This window comes from Acomys russatus, chromosome 4 (genome assembly GCF_903995435.1).
Source record: "Acomys russatus chromosome 4, mAcoRus1.1, whole genome shotgun sequence".
Taxonomy (NCBI): Eukaryota; Metazoa; Chordata; class Mammalia; order Rodentia; family Muridae; genus Acomys; species Acomys russatus.
In genome coordinates this window covers 41,549,431-41,570,046 of record NC_067140.1, presented here as the reverse complement: position 1 = coordinate 41,570,046, position 20,616 = coordinate 41,549,431, and the positions used below count along the sequence as shown (strand labels likewise).

The following is a 20,616-nucleotide window of genomic DNA, read 5'->3' as shown; positions in this document are numbered from 1 at the left end:
CTTTGCTCCGTGTATCAGCTCACCAGCCCTGGGACTTTTTGAGCATTGATATGGTACTGAAGTGTTTCGCATTTTTGAGCATTTCAGATTAAAAAAAAAAAAAACCCTATAGACTACATTCAACCAATCAGATGCACGATGGGATATATCTGCTCTGTGAAAGGTTAGCACGTGAAAAATGCAACGTCTGCAAAACGTATAGTTACTGTTTTCCAAAGATACAGGTGAAGGAGAGTAAAGCCTTCTCCAGAACTGCAGGCCAGCTCGCTGTGCTGTGCTGTGTTGTGTTGTGCGTGGGGCGGTGGGGGTGGGGTGGGGTGGTGGTGTGGGGTGGCGTGGCCAGCTTCCAACTTTCAGCATCCTCCAGTTGCTGTGCCTTGAACACGCCAGGCTAGGCCAGCCTCAGGGTTTTTGCCCTCATAGATCGCTTTATCTAGAATGCTCCTTCAACTTGTCTTGTCCTGTGGCCTACTTCTGGTCTTCTCGCAAATGTCACCTTTACAGTGAAGCCTCTTTCCGTCCTGTTTAATGCTGCTACACCTCCACCCCCACTTTCCATTATTTTATCTTAATATTTTCTCTTAGGCTTTTTAGCATTGTCTGGTAGTCAGTTTATTACCTACAGGGATTATGCCTGTGGCTGTTGTCCTACCGTCTGGATAGGGCCTGGCATATAACAGGCCGTTTTGGATGAATAAATACTGTTGGACGAACAGATGAGCTCCACCTGGTCAGTGTGAATGCTTCCCCCCCTCACTGCTTATATGCCTAGTGGCTAACCATGTAGGCAAGCCATGGATGGTGGGCAAATAACTTAGTGACTGAAGGGTGTGAGCTAGGTAGCCTACTCAAGGGCACAGAAGCAGGACAAGGCTAGAAGCATAATGGCTATTCAGCTGACTCTGCCCGTTTGTCCCACTGGGAAGTGACTGACTAGTCAGCGCTCCTAAGTGGAGGGAGACTTTTTGGAAATGTCTGTAGTTGTCCCAAAGCCCAGTGCACTGTCTCTCTACTAGTATGGCTGTAACAAATGTTTATAATGTGGTTTATTTGCTCCAGCGTTTCATTGCAAATAGGCCACAACAGCTTTAGTTCTTCGGGGGTAAATCTGGCGTGAAGGTGTCTGCCAGTCCCTCAGAGAAGTCGTGAACAACCTGCACAAAGCTCTCCTGCTCATCCTCAGAGTGTTTCCAAGATGTAGGCTGGAGACTTAGCACGTTGCGGTCACCGTGTTTAGTCCCTTCCCTGGTCAGAGGACTATACCACCTCCCCGCCCTAGACTTTTCCACCTCAAGATCTGGGGACCCTGGGCGGAAGGAAGCGTCCCCCAACCCCCAACGAAGACCTCGCAGGCGTAGGGCAGGGTTCTGGCCCCGCGCGCGGGAGCAGGGGGCGCGCTGTAGCTTCGCGCGGGGATGCGCGCGCGCGCGCCTGCCTCGCCTCCCTCGCTCGCTCCGGTGCTACGTGCTTTCTTTGTCAATGAGGCGCCGCTCTGAGCTGCAGTAACACTCGCGGCTGTAGCCTGAGCACAGCGATCCGGTGAACCGGCAGGGACCTAGACCTGGGCGTAGGGGCGGCGGCGAGCGGCACACTGTACGAGCTAGGGCCGCGGGTTTCCGCGCCTTGCAGCCTCACTCTTGAGGTGCAGCATCCCGCCCCGGGGAGGGGACCTGGGCGCCGCCCGTCCCACCCTCGCCGCACCGTGGGAACCCCATGCGGCCCCGGTCTCTGCGCGCGTGAAGCCGCGGCGCCGTTAAGCCCGCCTCGGACCGAGGCTGGACGAGCGAGCAGCTCACACCTCCCGCCTCCCTCCTACACTCGGGCCATGGCCGGAGATGCCCGGTGAGGAGCGGTGCGCGGAGGGCTGGGCTCCCTGGCGCGGTGTGGAACGAGGCAGCGGCCTGGATGTGTGAGCGGTCCCTATGGCTCCGCAGGAGGCGAAGCCCCAGGGCCCGAGCAAAGCTGGGCCGGCGTTGCGGGAGCCCACGGACCGGCCCCAGGAGCAAGGGCTTTGCCATGCAGGCGGGATCGCCGCGCGCTGCCAGGGCGTGAGGAGCTCCGGGGCTGGTGGGTCCAAGGATGTGCTGCCGCTACCGCCGCTGCTGCTGGGACTCTTGCTGCTGGCTGCCCTCCCCGGGCACTGCCGAGCCGACTCGGGTAAGCACTTGGCGGCTCTGCGCCTGCGGCCGGGTTTGGAGCAGTTTAACCGGATGGTGGTGGGTGGTGGGCTCTTTGCAGCACCGTTGGGATTTTCTCTGTCCTTAGCACTTGCAACAGCAGGCGAACTGTCAGAAATCTGTCTCAGGAAAGGCATCGTGGGCGGCGAAGAAAGAGGCACGTTCTTATCTTTTTCTTTTTTTCCTAGACGAGTTGCAAAGTGCTCCTGGTGGTCCCACAAACACGCTTCGTTTAGCTAGACATGGCGTGGTTAGGACAGCCTAAATGGGACCTGTTTTGTAGAACATGTTAGGAATGGAGTCGTTACTGGGTTTTGGGCTTCCTGTTGCTAGTATTCACTTTGTCTTAACTGCAAAGAATGACCTGAGAGTTTGAAGTGTTTTGTGTGTGTGTGTGTGTGTGTGTGTGTGTGTGTGTGTGTGTGTGTGTGTGTGTGTGCGCGCCGAAATAGCGTTTCCCCCTTTGCTCATAGCAGTTTTTGTTTTTCCTTTTGGGAATGAGGTACTTAAAATAATTGATTGCATCTTGCAAAGGTTCAGGCATTGATCAAGTGTATACCTATTATTTGTAAGAGGCTTGTTAAAGAACAGTCACGCTTGGCGCCCAGACTTACAAAGGTCCTTCAGAAACAGATTTCTCTAATTCCGTGGACAGTTTTGTGGATCTGTTGTAACTATTTGGGCAGAATTGTTCTGCCGAAGGGCTTCAAAACTTACACTGCGCCGTCAGCAATGGTCTTTGAGTTAAGAATGATAGCTATGGCGCCTGTAAAGGGCGAGCTTTTGTGTTTGTGGTGGAATTCTGGGTGGAATTCAGTTAATCTAACACAGAACTCTCACTTTAGTCATTGGTTTCTGTAGTGTTGCAGCTTTTAGTGAGGACCAAGGAGGACTCCCCACCTCCACCCCCTTGTGCCCAAGTGTGCTCTTTCCCCACATCAGATCGAAATTCCCAGTTTTGAAGGAGCTTAACACAGTTCTCCGTTGGCCGTATCTATATAAACGTGAAAGCCATTTTCCTTATTCACTTAAAAGCCACTGACATGAAGGTGTGTGTGTGTGTGGGGGTATCTATGTGTCACGTGACCATCACAGAATTTCTGTTGTGATTCTTTCTAATGGCTCCAAAGTTCAGTGGTTGCCCTTCTAGGGACTGTGGTCCCCTAGTTTTATGTATGTGACACAATGTTGGGAGAGAAGTCAGGAGGAAGGCATATGGAAGTCCCTTAGTGATCATTGGCTCAGAATCCCAGTGCCACCCCCCCCCCCCCAACAAGCATCCAGTTCTTGATAAGTTTGTAACCGTTTGAGAGCTTTTCACTTTTGGATGTTGTTCATTTGAGTGCATAGATTGAAAACTGTTCAGCCATCTGTGATATGTGAAATTTGGCTTTCCTGTATTGCCCCATTCAGCCCCATGTCAGCCAGTTTTCTCTGACAGGGTTTTGAATTTCTGATCTCCCTTCCAACCTTTGTATTTGGCTCCTTCTCAACCTCTTGTCTATCTTTCAGTCAGAGAGAACCTTATCCAGGGGACTTCTCATCTTCATCTTTTGGTCCTAGTCTGGGGCCCCATCCTCTTTTTTCTTGTAGTGTGCTGGTCATGAGACATAAGCCTAGGAGAGACAGATGAGGGGGGATGCCATCAAAGAAATTGTCTCTGAGGCCCTTTATTTTCTCCCTTCTAGTTAGACTTGGTTTCTCTGTGCTTTTGGGGTGCCTTTTCTACTGTCACCCTTGATGCTCAGGCATCCATGGGCAAGGCCACCTGTGGATCCTCTGTTTGCCTCTGAGCTCTGCAGTGTCCTGTGGTAAGCTGAACACTGGGCATCCAGTCTGATCTTAACCCTTCTTTCCTGTGGTCTCTGATTTCAGCTCTTCCCAGCCTAGGAGAGGCCTGGGCCTCATATGGGACATCTTGAGACATTTGTGGGAGAAAGGCATCTGTCAGGAGGGAGGTGGGAGAAGAGGTGACTGTGGCTGGGGACCTTTGACTTTCCACCAGTCACCTTGTGAGGCCCTTGCTCTGACTGGCAGCTGCAGTTCTGCGCCGTTCTCTGCAGCATGTGTCTGCTGCTGAGTTATCCGGGAGGCCAAATCAGTGACCTGTCCCATTCTGCTTGAAGTCCTGACTGCTTCTGAGCCTGTCATCTGCATCATCGTGTTTCTTGATATTTAACAAGGCTAAAAATCAGACATCTGTCTTGGTTGAAAAAAACAAAAAAGAGAGGAAAAAGGACAAAAATAGGTTTGCTTCTAGAAAATGCTGCACCAATTCCTAGCATCTTCATTGCGTGGCCTTTGCCGTGTGCTCCAAGCTGGTCCCATCTCCACACTCCAGGCCCCTTTGGCCTTAGCCTTAGATCTTCTCCTTCTCATGTAAAGGGAAGTCTGCGGTCATGCTTGGTGCTCTCTTGAAGATGCCTTCTCCTAACTCTGGCCCATGGAACAGTTGCTCACGGGCAGTCACTTCTGTTCTAGGAAGACCTATGCCCTTCAGTCTCTTCTGCCATCAGGGTTCCAAGCAACGATGGTAGAGTGCAAATCTGACATCCCAACCTTCCTAACTGCCTCCCTGTTTAGATCACATCTGCAAACATTTAATGTATTGGCTGTGTGAAGGCACAGTGCTCATCCCCTTGTGGGCCTCTGCTCAATGTGACCTTGGCTTCTGGGGCCCTTGATTCTCCCTCTGGTGTGAAATAGGGGCAATAAAAGCTCTAATCTTATTGGGAGGGTGCACTGATGAGGTGACTGAGCTAATGTGCCAAAGTATAAAACGGCGCTTGACACGTCACAGCTGACAGAGTGCTGGCTGTTCTTATAAACATGGCAGAGATTGCCTGCACGTTTGCTTTGCCAGACGAGGTGCTGGGGTAGTGGTTATGGACTTGAATACGGAGCCACCATTTTGCAGAGGTCTCTCCCAAAGAGGGACTTGAACTCTTAACACTGCATAAGCAGAGATAATAAAGTCAGACTGAAGTTAATTTTAGGGAGGGTTGGGGGTGGGGCTGGGTAGGTCGTCAGGGTTCATGGTGGCATATTCCAGGTCAAGGAAAAGTAAAGGGATCTTTGTACCCAGAACACAGCGTGGAGGAGGCCCCAGCCTTGCTCCGAGGCTTCCATGAACCCTTCTCCTGGGGTGGTGTCTCCAACCAGTGTATTCATTCTCCCTTCAGCTTTGCTTTCCCGTTGCTCGCTGTGATGCCCAGGATGAGATAGGAACTTAGTGAAAATTCAGCTTTCTTACATCCTTTGCCTTCAATCTGGCTGATTCTGTTAGATGTTAGAATGTTAAGTGACTCACAGTAATTCGAGAGTGACTGCTTTCTCTGAGGAAGGGCTCGCTGGGGTCAGGAGTTCTCTGATTTAGCACGTCACAAAAGGGAGATAACTTCACCCCGCATGCCTTTCTTGCCTTTCTCCAACCCCCTTGTACATGTCACCAAGTTGGAGTCCCATTCCATAGATTCTACATTTTGTTCATGCGTGCATGCCTTTACGTATGCATCCGTCCACCCATTCGTTCACCTAGTCACTCAATCTGGGTTTTGAGTACCTCAATACCCTGGGGTTATAGTAATCCAAACAAGGTCACATTTTTGTGCCATTTGAAAGTGGCCCAGGGCTCTCCAAATTTTACCAAGGCTACGAACCACTTGATGATTCTGTTAAAAATTCAGGCTGTGATTCAGCTGGTCAGGGACAAGGCCCAAGATTATGGATGATTGGTAAGTTCTGTGGAGAGAGTGAGTCAGGGTAGGGGCTGGCACCTTTACACCTGTGCTGATTTCTATTGGGTGGCTAGGGAAGGGCTGGGGATGACATGAGGAGGAAGTGGAGGCTGCGCACCGGCTCTGTGAGGGAAATTTTCCAGGTGGAGGGAAAGGTACACGCAAAGCGTGACGTGGCTGAAGAACAGCAGGGAGACCAGTGTGGAACCTGCTGACCAGAGGAAAGCAGCAAGAAGTGATGCTCAGGAGGAAGCCATGTATATAGGTAGATCAGGAGGAACTTACTGGCTGTGACGAGGACATGATGTGTTCTCTTCTGCGTGAGACGGCGAGGCACAGGAACAACCAGTTTTGAAAGAATCACTTTGGCTGTTGTGGGAGAAGAGACTGTGGGTTAGGAGGGAGGCAGGGAGGTCAGCCTAGAGGCTGTGGCTGAAATCCAGGGTGAGGCTGAGGATGGCTGTAGACAGTGCAAACGGGAAAGGGCGGCGGCGAGGAGTTGAGAATGTGACGACAGAACTGGTAGAATCACGTGGTGAAGTATAAGGAGAAGAGGGGAAGAGAAGAGACCATGTGACTCTGTCAGTTGCTGGGATATTTGGTCTAGCCTCGATGAGCGATGAACACTCACTTGGTTTGCAGATGTGGGGGTGTTTGGTGGTCTTGACAGTGGCAGCGGCAGAAGCCTTCAATGGGTTAAAAATCTCCAATGGGCTCAAGAGAGGAGGAGAAATTAAGACAGTTGAGGTAGCACTTTTTCCCCACTCTCTCCTTTATTTGAGACAGGAGCTCTCTATTACCCTCAGACTCCTGAGCTCTGGAGTTACAGGTGTATACCACAACTATGCTTTTCTGTAAAGTTTAGTAATAGCAGAGTTGGTTCATGGAAGGTTAAGATGAGAATATAAAGCCAGGTGTGTAGGCACAAACCTGTAATCCCAGTATTGGAGGGGCTGACACCAGAAGATCACCAATTTGAGGCCAGCCTGTGGTACACAGTGAGATTCTATATAAGCTAGCTAAGCAGACCACGAACCCCCATCTCCACCCGCCCCCCAGTGCAAGTGAAAATAAAAATGTGATATAATTACATATAATCACATTTTCTCTTTCTTCTTAGCATTAAAGATAATAAAATACTAACTTTGGTGGTTTTTCCTCCCCAAATACGTGGCCCAAACAAACCCATTTCAAGTTTTAACTGTGTATATCAGCTATTAGCGCTTTGAGGATACTTACAGGATAGCTCAGGCTTTCCCATTCTCCCACCCTGCCCCTGACCAGGGGACTGCATTGGAATACTGATGTTGTTCAGGAGTTAGCTCTCCATTCCTGCTCCGTATCTCTGAAGTGCAGGCGACAAATGGAGACGTTCGTAGCATCTGACCTAGCCCAAGTCTTACCTTACTGGGACCTGGCCTGGGGCCACGCCAAGTGCACATGCACGCCTTTCGCTTTCGTTAACATTTACGCCCGTGTGGTGCTTTCTGTTCCCTCTCTCTTTAAACAAACAACTCTACTCTTCTCTAAACAAAAATGAATGGTTGGATTGACCCTAAAACATTTTTGTTGCTTGACAACATATGAGAGACGATTTCCAAGCACACAGAGGGACACATTATTCAAGGTTATGGGATGGCTGCCATGGATGGTGACTCTTTGGGGAGTTCAGGACCAAAGGATCAGTCAGCACCTGGGTGCTGGGAGCTAGCATTACTGCAGCTGGTGGGAGCGGGTGTTGAGTTGCATTCTTGGGCAGTATTTATCAAGCCCTTGGGGGAGCATACCAGGATCTCACTGTGTGGGGGTTCAGGGGAGATCAAACCAACCTGGCCCTTGCCCTTTAAGGTGGGTGGAGTGGCAGGTCAGTGAAGTACCCCCATGAATCACATCAGGTAGGAAGGCAGAAAGTCTCTCTCCTCTCCAGGGAGGCCACAGCGCAGACAGCCTATGAGGCACTGGGGCTGCAAGGCCCATTGTTCTGACTTCTCAGTATCTTTCCTTGCAAAGGTCACTAACTGACTCAGACTTTTGAAATGCTGTTCTGTACAAAGAGAGAACACTGAGGGGCCACAAAGTTTTGTTTTTCAGACAGGATAGCTTAGGTTGGCTTCAAACTCACTGTGTAGCCCAAGATGACTTTGAACTTCTAATACCCTGATTTGGACCTCCTGAGTGGTGGGATTACAGGCATGCACTGGGCCTCCTGAGTGGTGGGTTTACAGGCATGCACTGGACCTCTCAAGTGGTGGGTTTACAGGCATGCACTGGACCTCCTGAGCGCTGGGATTGCAGGCACACACCACCATGCCTTGTTTGTATGGTGCTGGGATCCAACCCAGGGCTTTGTGCATGCTGGGAAAGCACTACATCTCCAAAACTTTCCTCCTCCTCCTCCTCCTCCTCTTCCTCCTTCTCCTCCTCCCCTCAATCAAGTTTATGAAGATATACTTTATGTCTGGTAAGGTGCACTATAGACAAGCTTTGACAGAAGCATACATTGGATCCTGCACCACCATATAGATACAGAACATTTCTATTATCCCCCAAAAGTTTCCTCCCATCCCCCAAAGGTAGTCATACTTTGATTTTTCTAGATGATCACACGAATGGAATGACGAACATGTGTGCCCTACAGTGTCCAGCTTCTTTCACATTCTTGAGCATCTTGCGTGTCATTGCCTGCATCCTAACTATTTCTTTACCTTTTTTTTTTTTCTTAAATGGGGGAATGGTACTCTGACACGCCACCATTTGCTTATCCGTGTTGATGGACATTTGGGTTGTCTCCAATTGGGAGGCTCTGCTTGGACAATTTTTTAATACTAGGGCCAATAAGGGCAGTCAGTATCCAGAGTCCAGTGTTCCGCCTGTGTTTACAAAAGCTGCTGAAATCTTTTCCAAAGTGGATGCACAGTTTTGCTTCCCAGCAGCAATGTGTGAGTCTAGCCAGCCTCTTCATCCCGTGGCACTTAGGACTCTCTGCTCCCCTCCCCCCTTTAGTTTTAATTTCAACTGCTCTAATCAGCCAATGTTATCTCTCGATTTGGGCTTAGTTTACACTTCTGTAATTACTAATGCTATCCTTGCATTTCTACTCACACACTCCATTTCCTGTCTGTATCTTAAGTTGGAGGGGGGGGGGATCTGTTAAAATCTCTTGTCAACATATAATTCCTGATTTGTGTCATGGTTCTTCTTGCTATAGGTAATTTATTGTTTATATGTGTAATAATATAAATGTATATGTAAAAAAGTTAAAATCAAAAAATCTTTTGTCAATTAGAACAGTTGGGTTGTTTGCTTTCTCGTTATTTGAATTTCCCTAGACAGGCCTTTATTAGAAATGTGCTTTGAAAATGTATTTTTCCTAGTTTGTGGATTTTCATTTATATCTTACCAATAATATTTTTCAAAGAACAGAAGTTTAAAAATTTTAAATTTAAGGACTGTGTGTGTGTGTGTTTCCTAGGATAGAAGTTTTTGCCAGCTCAAGGTTACACTTCTGGCAGTTTTATGCTTTTTGTTTTTGTTTTTTTTTCAATCTTTACATTTAGAGTTGTGATCCGTCCGTGTTAATTTTTCTGCATTGTAAAAGGTAGAAAGAGTCAAGGTGAAGTTTAAGTATGGCTGTTTAATCGCCCCAGAACCGTGTTTGGAAAGGACTCTCGTTGCCCCAGTGCCTGACCTTGACCCCACAGTATGGGGTTTATATCTGGACTCTAGGGTCTGTGCTTCTCTCCTGATGCCAACATAAAGCTATCTTGATTTCTCCAGCTCAAGGCTTCCGGATTGTAGTGCTGTCATCAATCATTCGTTGTTGCAGGGCTCTGTGCTGAGCATGGTATGGCGCTTTCTCTTGTCTTTGTTTAGTAGATGCTCCTTCTTCGACTGTGACAACAATAATGTCTCCGGACATTTCTAACTGTCTACGGGGGAGTGAAATCATCCTCAACTGAGTCCCACTGTGCCAGCTTCAGTCTTGGGGGTCGGACAGTGAGAACACTGCTTGTTTACTTGGTTTTGAGACGAGGTCTCATTCGGTAGGCTAGGCTGGCCGGGAACTCACTGCTGAGACCAGGCTGGCCTCAAACAGTGATCCTTCTGCTTAGCATTTGGAATGCTGGGATTGCTGGCATGGGCCACCATACCTGGCACGAGTGCCTCCATCTATCCGGATTTCTCTTTCATCTGTGTTTCATTATATCTGTGTGTGTCTGTATTTGTGTATTTTATGTTTTTCAGGGCTTTGGTAAACAGTACTTAAATATTCTATTAGCATGTAGAAGCATGATTCAAGAATATAAACTTTGTCAGGAGGGCTTGCTCAGTGTTTTAAAGCCCTGGATGCTCTTGCAGAGGACCCAAGTTTAATTCCTAGCACCCACACGGAGCCTCAGAACCATCTGTAACTCAAGTTCCAGGGTATATGGCGCTCTCTTCTGGCCTCTGTGGGTACTGCACACGCATGGTGTGCAGGCTTAAGTGCAGGCAAAATACCCACACACACAACAACCAACCAAATAAACTTTATAATTCTTCTAAATTTACTTTGGTTTTAGTAGCATTTTGTAAAACCCTGAGGTTTTTCTAAATGGAAAAATCACTCCATCTGTGATTATAGGCAATTTTATTTCTTTTAAATCTGTATGTTTTGAATTTATTTCTCGCCTGATTACAGAGACTAGACCTTCCAGAACATTATTCAGCTGGGGCTGGAAGTGTGGACATCCCTGTGTTGATCCTCTCTGGAGGTTCACGTTCAGTCTGTCACTGTGATGTAGGATGCTGTGTATAGTTTTCCTGTCTTGCCAAGGCCCTTTATCTGGGCGAAGAAGCTCCCTTCTTAGCCTATTTTGCTGTGACTTTTTATCACGGATGGGTGTGGAATTTTGTCCCATGCTTTCTCTGACCATATTAACATGATCACAAAGCTTGAATTTATTAGCCCATAACACGGGAAAATAACTGAGCTTACAGCTCTAGGAGCTAAACTTTGCTTCTTGGGATAAACTTCAACTTAGTCACAATGTGAGTTCCTTCTGGGTCTGGTTTTTGTGTGTGTGTGTGTGTGTGTGATATGTGTGTGTATTTATTTTATTATCTATATAGACATACAATATATGTATGTGTGTTTATTTTATTATATATATATATATATACATATATGTATGTGTTTATTGTATATGTGCAAGAGAAATGAATGCTTAACCACTGAGCCATCTCTCTACACCCTTCTAGCAGTTATAAAAGGAAATGCTAGGCTTATGAAAGATATTAATCTATTTTTTTTCTTTTTGAGGCAGAGTTATATTCTGTAGTTCAGGTTGCCTTCAAACTAACCATGTAGCCTAGGCTGTCCTTGAACTCACAGCAGTATTTTCTAGGCTCTGGAGTTCTAGGATGGAAGGTGTAAGCTACCACATCCAGCTGTCTTATATTCAAGGAAAACTTAGGTAGGTTGTAGTGTAAAGGTAATTCTGCTTTCTAAGACAGGGAAACATGTCCATCTCTGTATTGTGGAAAGGTTTGTATAGTATTGGTAGTACTTCTCCCCTAAGATCTATAGTCTTATATTTTTGGTTATGAGCCTCGCCTTTAATGCCTGAGCCATCTCTCCAGCCCAAGATCTATAGTCTTAGCCAGGTATGAGGCTCTATACCTTTATCCTAGCACTTGGGAGGCAGAGGCAGGCCAATCTCTGTTAGACACCAGTTTGGTCTACATAGTGAGTTCTAGACCCAGTCAGAGACAGATAGTGAGACCTTATTTAAAAACAAAACAAAAACAAAAACAACAACAACAAAAAACAACCCAGTGTGGTGGTACATGCTTATAATCCCAGCACTCAGGAAGCAGAGGCAGGCAAATCTTCATGAGTTCGAGGCCAGCCTGGTCTACAAAGCGAGTCCAGGACAACCAAGGTCACACAGAGTAACCCTGCCTCAAAACAAAACAAAACAAAACAAATAAATAAATAAAACAAAAACAAAAAAAAAGCAAAACCAAATAATAACAACAACCACGACAAAATGCAGCCCCCGCCCCCCCCCAAGAAAAACCCCAACAAAACATCTGTGGCCTTTTAAAGATGAAATGATCACTTCTTAACTTATGTGAGTTAAGAAGTATTGGGTGCCTCTGGCATTTGCCCTCTCCTCTGGCTTGCCAGCAGGCACTATAAAGGCTCAGCATCCAGGAAAAACAGCAGGGACACAGGGAAATCAAATTGGATGAGTTCAGGAAGCCGAAGCCACCCATATTGCTCTTTGTGCTCACTTATCAACTCACTTCACCTTCATGGTCTTAATTTTCTTCTCTGGGAATAAAAGCCTTTATGCCTATCTTTTCCCAAAGCCCCTGGCTGTATGCCAACAAGCACCAAGTGCAGTCATGGGAACCCTAGTCAAGGATTCTCATTCTGAAAAGGGAAGAATTTCCCCGTATTTCTCTGTTTTGGTTTCATCCTGAAGCACAGGTAAACTCTGGCTTATCCTCCTCCTCCTCCTCCTCCTCCTCATCATCATCATCATCCTCCAGCTTCCTTTAACTCCAGTTCCGGGGTATCTGACGCCCTCTTCTGGATTCTGTAGGCACCTACACTCATATGCACATACCCACACACAGATCCATAATTACAAGCAAAATAAATCCTTAAAAATTATAATGTAACATTTACTTTATTAAGTCCACATCAGTCTCAAGTTTATGCAGTAAAATAGGCTTCCTGAGTGCTGGGATTAAAACTCCATGCCACCACCTCTGGCTCTCTGTTTAAACCAACTAATGCAGATGTAAATGAAGCCAAATAGCTGCTGCCCGCGAAGGCCAAGGTCACTGCAGCACCTGCCTTCAGTCCACTCAGGCGAGGCTTTGACTAATGTGCCCAAAGCTCCGGGGAGATTTGATTTAGATTTAGATTTATATATGTTCAATCTATTCTTAGCTGGAAAAACAAACAAGCACACAGCTTCTGATGTTCGAAACACAAAATGGCTTTGGTGTTTAAGCATACCAGTAAGTAGTAGGGCATATTTGACTTACTCCTATGACTCAGGGAATACATGCCTGGAGACGTATGAGCGCCCTAGAGCTCCCCCTCCTCCATCCTTGTAGGGAATGCTGCTGCTCTGTCACTTGTCTTTTTATTTACCAAATGTCAACAGCAAACTCAGCAAGGCCAAAGAAAAATGGGAAGTCTGAGAAGAAAATGTGTTGAAATGAATAGTTCAGCTTACAAGCCCGTGGCAAAAAGAGCTGAGCAAAAATATCTTGAAACCTACACACTTCATTATCAAATAAAGAGTCTTTGTTTTGAAAAGAATAGGAGGATCGGGATTAAGAGAGCTATTCTGAATGTAATTAAATGGATGAGAATGTATTAAAAATCAGGACCATGTCTGGGGCAGTTTCCTCATGTTAACTTATTGTGAGTTTCACAAACACCAAATCTTCAGTGGGATGGGGAATATTTCTTGTCTCTGATCCAGCAATACCAATATCCCAAGTGCTTTTCTATGCATCCGCACGCACGCACGCACGCACGCAAGATACCCATGGAGGTCAGGAAAGGGCCTGGAGCTGGAGTTTCCACCTGACGCAGGGCTGGGAATTGAACCCAGGCCCTCTGCACTGAGCCATCTCTCTAGCTCCATGTGTTTTCCTTTTTTTTTTTTTTTTTTAAATAGCTAATATGACACTAATTTTCCTACAGGAATAACAGACCACACAGTTAGTCAGGGAGACACCTCCCAGTTGTTCAAGTTTTTAGCATATTTCCTATTTGAAGTTCATGGCGTACTAAGAACATTCAGGAAACCGTTCGCTAAAGGTTGTAGTATGGTCTGGGACCCTTCCCTACCCTTTTTCTGACTCAGGAACAGATTATCTACTTAGCTCCACAAAGCAGCTCAAGTATGGGCCTCCAGGCCCCAAGGCAACCCTCAGGACAGGAATGAGTTATGGCGGGGCTAGGTGAACTCTAAATAACTGAGAGAAAGAATAGCTGACACAACTGTGAGGGTTTTCATACAATTCTCACAACCCTATAAAGTAAGTTCTGTTATTAATTCCCTGGCTTCAGTTGAAAAATAAAATCAAGGCTCAGAACGATGGCCCCGGTTTTATATGGCCAAATGTCAGAGGCAAGATTTAAACCCAGTACGTTTCTTTCATCCCCTCACTGTTTTACTGTGCAGCACGGGTTTACTGTTTACTGTACAGGTGAGTGCCTGAGGGTATTGGCTTTCTGTCTTTTGGACTTCCAGCTTCCCATAGCTAGCTCCACTTGCCTCTGCAAACTGGCTTTGGCTGAATCCTCACAGAGCTTGGCTCTGTGTACAGGACTTCACCTGCTAGGGTGCTTTCCATAGCAAGAAGTGACAGGGTTGTTCTTCTGAGTACCTGCCTAGCTTCTGTCCTGGCTCCACATCCCTGGGAGGGAGAATCTGGGAGAGAGAGCCTGGCCTGTGGAGTTAGGGGTATCCTTTTCAATATGATAAGCTGAGGCATGTGGCTCAAAAACAGCTTCTTAGCCTGATTCCTCCTTCAGCCAGGCCAAGACTCAACTGAAAATAAGGTATGTGGGGTGAGGCAAATGCCCCTAAATTTGCCTCTTCCCAAATAACAATAATATGCAGATCCACTGCATGTGATAGCACATATCTTTTATTTCAGCACTTGGGAGGCAGAGGTAGGCAACACTCTAGGTAAGAATCTAGCATGGTCTATATATCAAATTCCAGGCCAGCCAGAGTTTCAGAGTAAGACAGAAGCATCAGCAGCAGCAACAACAACATCAGCAGCAGCACAAAACAAAAAAACACAAGGCCATGCATTGACAAGCTCTGTAAAAAGCAACGATGGTGAGCAGCTGGGCTCACAGCATTGGGCTAGTTTATCGGTGTAAACTCTCACCATTTCTGATTTAAGGCCAACAAAGCCATAGTGAGTTGGGAAGTGATGTGTTGTCTCTGCAGTGATGTCATTGGTCCCAGCTGAGCAACATTTCTATCCACAAATGGGTGGCGTGTAACCAGCTTGTAACAGGTAGTGTGTGAAGTGTCCAGGGAGCTCAGAGCCTTGGATTAATAGGTCAATCATGTAGGCAGGCTTATAATTATGTCAAAGGGAATGAGATTTCCAGGCAGAGAGCGTGCCTTGTCATCTTAAGTGTGCGTGTGATCTCAGGCACACAGAAACACCTTTTGACAAAATTGCATCTATACTGATGGCCATATCTCATCTGGGGCACATAATTAACCCTTCCACAGATTTTCACACATTGGACCCAATTTTTTTCAAATGAGCATTGGCTTTCTTTGTCGTGTAGCGAAATGTCCCCTCGGGTCTAGATGTCCTTGCCTTCTCTTCTTGGAGTGTTGCCACCGATAGGTTCCTTTTTCCTACCTTTCAGATCAGAGATGAGAAATGTGTGTGGTGGCCCAGTAGAGATCTTTCAGCTGAACACATGCGATCAGCCCAATTGGAGGCTTGTATTTATGATCCCGAGGCCATCAGGTAATTATGTTAAAAGCCCAGACGGCCTCGTGACTAACGTCTCTGGAAGCATGTCACCTGCCATCGCAGATCTTGGAACTCCTTCCTCTTGTACATCTGGGAGTTTGACAGGGAGCCCTGGTTTCCATGTGCTGCGTGCAATTCTCCCCAAATTCCCCATCCATCATCCTTATATGACTATGTTGCTCATCCTGGCCAGCTCCTGAGAGTGCTGGCCACTAGGAGAGGAGGGAAGGAGGTGACAACACTATGCATGTAGCACTTTCTTCACACATACAACTCCCAGAGACCTACTACTGGAAGGTCATCATCCTTACCTATAAAAATAGCGTAATTAATTTATCCTTCTAATTTCCCTTGAGATACAGCAAAAGGAAAAAAAAATTACAAGAGCCTTCTTTTTACGATTTATTGGAGATGTGTCCTAGTTTGTGGACTTGTTGAACAGGGGGACTAACACTTGTGAAAGAACTGCTGCTGTGCTATGTGCTGGGTCAAGAGTTTCATCTCTTTTAATCCCCACGACAGTGCCATTAGATGGCTCTTCTTCATTGTGTTTGGAAGAAGGTGGAGCAGGGAAGACATTAAAGGGTTAAATGGCAGGCCTGGAACTTGAAGGTAGACCTGTCTAGAGTGTAAATATAGTTTCACTGACCCTACACAGTCCACTCAACATTGTATTGAACTTTAAAAATAAGACATGAAAGAACTATACAGAGAATACCTCTCTAGCTACCATGTGTAGGGGTATGATTGACATTAAAAAACATTGTCCTGTCTTATCACCCACCCATTAAATTTTTTCTCCTTTTCTGGAGTTCTAGGGATAAAAAACCTAGGTGTACACACTAGGTAAGAACTCTACTACCCCAGCCACACTCCTCTCTCTGTCTGCATCCATGTCTGTCTGTCTGTCTTTCTGTCTCTCCGTCTTTCTCAGCACATGGTCTTAAGTAGTCCAGGATGGGCACCTTGAACTTTTGATCTTCCTGCTCCACTTTCTGAGTGCTGGGAGAGCAGATGTGTTTAACTGTGCCCACTTTATATGGAGGGGGGATGGGCTGGGGAATCGGACACAGGCCTTTGTGCACGCTGGGCAAGGACTCTACCAACTGAGCTACACACTCACCCTCTCATATTATTTTTATATATTCACCGTAAGTTTCAAACATCAGTGTATTTCACTCCTAAACATTTCATTACATACACCATTGGCTGGGGTTTCATATTGCGTAAATGATCTGTCTGTCTCTCCAGCTCTCTCTGTCTCTGTCTGTCTGTCTGTATCTGAGGTTTCTTCTTCTTCTTTTTTTTTAAAAGAGGTCTTCACTGCGTACACAAGGCCAGCTCCAATTCCTGATCCTCTTACTTGATCCTCCTGAGTACTGAGACTACAGATGTGTGCTGCCACCCAGAGCTCTTCATGCAACCTTAAATAATGAAGCGCCTGTTGTTTCCATGGTGACTGTCCTTATGAGTGCTAACCGAGGAGGCACTGTTTGTGGAGCCCCAGGCATGGGAAGGCACTGGCCTCCCTGCCCCAGCACTCGCTTTGGATGGCATCCACTCATGATACCAATCAGCTACCCAGAGCCATGACTGGCAGTGGAGCCGGGCACCCTACCAGGGAAGGCCAGGGTGCTGGGGGAGGCTGGAGGAGGGGACTGGCCCACTAGGTGAGGGGGATGGCTAGGGAAGGCTATCCCCAGGGAGGGTGACCAGCAGATAAGCAACCGGGTGACTGACCGGGGCGGGGGGGGGGGGGGGGGGGGAGGGCACTGCTCAAAGTAGTGGGAAGAGGCGCATTTTGTTCCTAAAACAGAGGGAAAGCTCATGAGCTCAAAGTAGGCTCATCCACCAGCCAGTGAGCTTGTAAAACCCGAACATACTCAGACCTTCCTGTACCTCTTCCTCCTGATTGCTGAGATGGACTGCATTGCTGAGCCGTCCAGGTCCTCCATGAATGAACAGCCTTCAGCTCAAACTTCTCACTACAGACCTTGCATACCCCTGACATATTATTCTGCCTGCCCAAGAAGCCTTTCCCAGCTCCGTCTGCCTGAGTAGCATTTGCACTTCCTCAAGATCCAAGTACAGAAGTCTTCCTTGGCATCTGCTCTGCCCCACGAGGTATTGGATACCACGTGGTTTGCTAGTCCTCTGTGCCACCCACTGTGGCCACTGTCCTGTCTCCTCAAACGGACTGAACTCCAACAAACAGTAGTTCTCAAAAGGCAGTCCTCTAAGTACATGGGAGGCTAACAGCCCTCCCACAGCTGTAAACCGTCTGTGGAAGCTGTTGTCGTTAGAACTGAGGAAGCACACTGCTGCCACCATGCCCACTGGTAATGAAGAGCCAAGTGAGTGAGACACCTTGTTCAGGGAGGAAAGGAAGAATACCCTGAGATCAATCCAGCACTGAGGAAAACCAAGACGCTTGACCTTCTGAGCATCCCAGAGCACTCAGGAAAGGTGGTCAGGAAGCAGCTACCGCGGCTGTTCGCAGGTGAGAGAACTGTGGAGTCAGCTTATGTTCCAGGGTGTGAAAGTGAGCAGACAACCAAACATGAGAGCCACAGTCAAGGCTGAGGCTGAGGCACACTTGACTCATCTTATCAGAAGCTCCTGCGCATACATAACATGCATGGGATAATGGGAGTTATGTGAAGGAAGGAAGGAAGGAAGGAAGGAAGGAAAGAAGGAAGTAAGTGGTTTGCTTTCACTGTATGAAAACCTATTCTATCTTTCCTGTGCTTAGTCTGCCAATAGACTCTCTCTCTCTCTCATATATATATATGTAACAAGCCAACTCTGCAAAACCGTGGTACAAAGTTCATTTTTCCATCCACCAAGTGGGAGTTCTGGCCTGGAAGGTCTCACTTCCAAACAGTGATTCAGGAGCCCAAGGTCCTCCTTTCCCTTTGTGGTTTTTCCAGAGTACGTGGTTCCAAGGCTTCCAGACTTGTGTGCATCCATCAGATGGAAGGAAGAAGAAATGGAGATTATGCCATCTACTCCCACTCGACGTTTGTCAGCCCTTTCCACTTAGTCATGCTCACCTGTAAAGCTTGAGAACGGAATCTGTGAGTTCTCCCAGACAGCTGGGGCCAGTTTGGTCGTCTGCCAGTTAGCTTTAGACACAACTTGTTGGTTTCCTCTGCTTTGCGCCTTTATGCACTTGGGGCTGTGGCCCCTGGTTTAACTTAAACAGGTCTTGGAGTTACAGAAACCGAGGTTCAAATCACTCAAATGTCAGCTCTGGCAGTAGGGTAGGGGTTTAGCCAGTTCAGTTTACTGCTCAACGCGTAGTGCCTACAGCAGTGCCTGGCACACAGTAGGTGTTCAGGAGGTATGTTGTATAAATGGCTGTCTGCTCCTAAACAGCAGTAACAGCTCATGTTTGCTTGGTGCTTAGCTCTGCAGGAGGTTGTGGGGGGGCTGTCTCACAACACAGGTGCTCGGATTTGGACAGGGGTAGGTTGTAAGATTTGAAGGCAGGTGAACGTGAAAATCGTTTCTGTCTCCTCCTCACTCTCACATTCAGTATTTTTCTGGTACTTTCTTCCACAGATAAATTGATGAGAAAATATAACACATTTTCTTCTTGGCTGAGGGCTAGGATGGGGAAAAAAACCCTTGTATTCAATCTTTTGTAGTTTCAGTAGACAAATGGTTGCTATTTCAAGGTAACATTTTTCTTCGAACCCAGTTACCCTTCAACTGGATCATGAACGGCTGTGTTCACACTCTCAGGAAAGTTACTGTAACTTCTCAAAGTCACCTTGAGGTCTTTCAGCAGTGTGTGACACCCAGGGCAGGGGGCCTGAAGTCTGGTCATTTCCTAGAGTTTGAACTGTTGCTTGCAATTATGTTTTGTTGCTATTGTGACTCTCACTTATTTTGGGGGCAAATCTGAGACAAAACAGAGGGCGCTGGCCTTCTTATTCTCCTCCCTCACAGAAGGGAGTGACCCCTCCTGCATGTCCTGTGATCCACACTCCTGTGTCTTTGCCTGCTATTGTGTAGGGTCAAACAGTTTGAAGCCCTCACCTGGAGCTGTTTAAGAAGATGACACTCATGTCTGGCAGCAGGAAGTGTGAATCCCTTGGCAGGAAGTGCATCCTATGCGGCCACAGCCTCACTTCCTCACTGTTGATGTGTCTCAGCTTAGCTGCATGCACATCTCCTCGTTGCTTTCAGACTCGCTTTTAATCCCCTTTGCCAGGAAAGTGTCTAAGATAAAACAGTAAGTGAGAAGTGTACTCACAGGCTAGAAAGATAGCAATCGATAATTACAATATTATAAAAACACCGTGAGAGGAAAGGCTAAAATGGGGTGTGCAGGTAGCATTCTGATGAGGTTGGGTTGTCTGAAGGAGGACTGTGGATGCGAGAGAAATGGAAAAGTTTGGCTTTGAGTAGAATATTCTAGTTACATAGCTCAACAAAGACTAAAGCAGGTCAACTGGAGTGAATGAGGGAGGGGCCCACGTTAAACTTACTCATTCTTTTCTTTCTTTAACTTACTTCCCACATCCTTATTTAAAGCACTATATTTTTGTTCTGTTTAAAGTTCTGTTTAGGGGCCTGGAGAGATGGCTCAGAGGTTGAGAACACTGACTGGGCTGCTCTTCTCTATCTATGAGATCTGGTGTCTTCTTCTGGCATGCAGATGTACATGCAAGCAGAAGACTGTATACATGAAAAAAAAGCTGCTGATAGGGGTTGGATAGATGGCTCCTTGTTGCTTTTCCAGACAATCAATTCCCAGAACCCACAAGGTGGCTCACAACTGTCTGTAACTCAACTTCCAGGGGATCCAGTGCCGCCTTCTGCATGAATTCATGTTTGCTTTAGGTGTCCCTGTCCAAATTTCATCATTTTTCAAAAAGGAGACAAAGCCGGGCATGGTGGTGCATGCCTTAAATCCCAGAACTTGGGAGGCAAAGGCAGGTGGATGTCTGAGTTTAAGGCCAGCCTGATGTACAAAGTGAGTCTAGGACAGCCAGGGATGTTACACAGAGAAATCCTGTCTTGAAAAGCAAAAGCAAAACAAACAAAAAAAGCAAGACAAATATTCTATTTTTGAAATAACAAAATAAACTTAATTACTAAAACGACTATTAATTGATTAATATAAAGGTCTTTCTATGTAGCCCTGGATAGCCTTGAAATTACAGAGA

At 46.8% G+C, this 20,616-nt stretch overlaps 1 protein-coding gene across 1 annotated transcript in view; it reads left to right on the top strand.

Annotated features, from left to right (window-relative positions):
* Positions 1-1,418: 1,418 nt before the first annotated feature.
* Kiaa1549l (KIAA1549 like) overlaps positions 1,419-20,616 on the top strand; it is a 248,992-nt gene continuing 229,794 nt past the window's right edge. Inside the window, exon 1 of the mRNA XM_051144264.1 lies at positions 1,419-2,157. Coding sequence (XP_051000221.1) covers positions 1,923-2,157 — 235 coding nt within the window. The 5' untranslated portion in view covers positions 1,419-1,922. The remainder of the gene's footprint in view (positions 2,158-20,616) is intronic.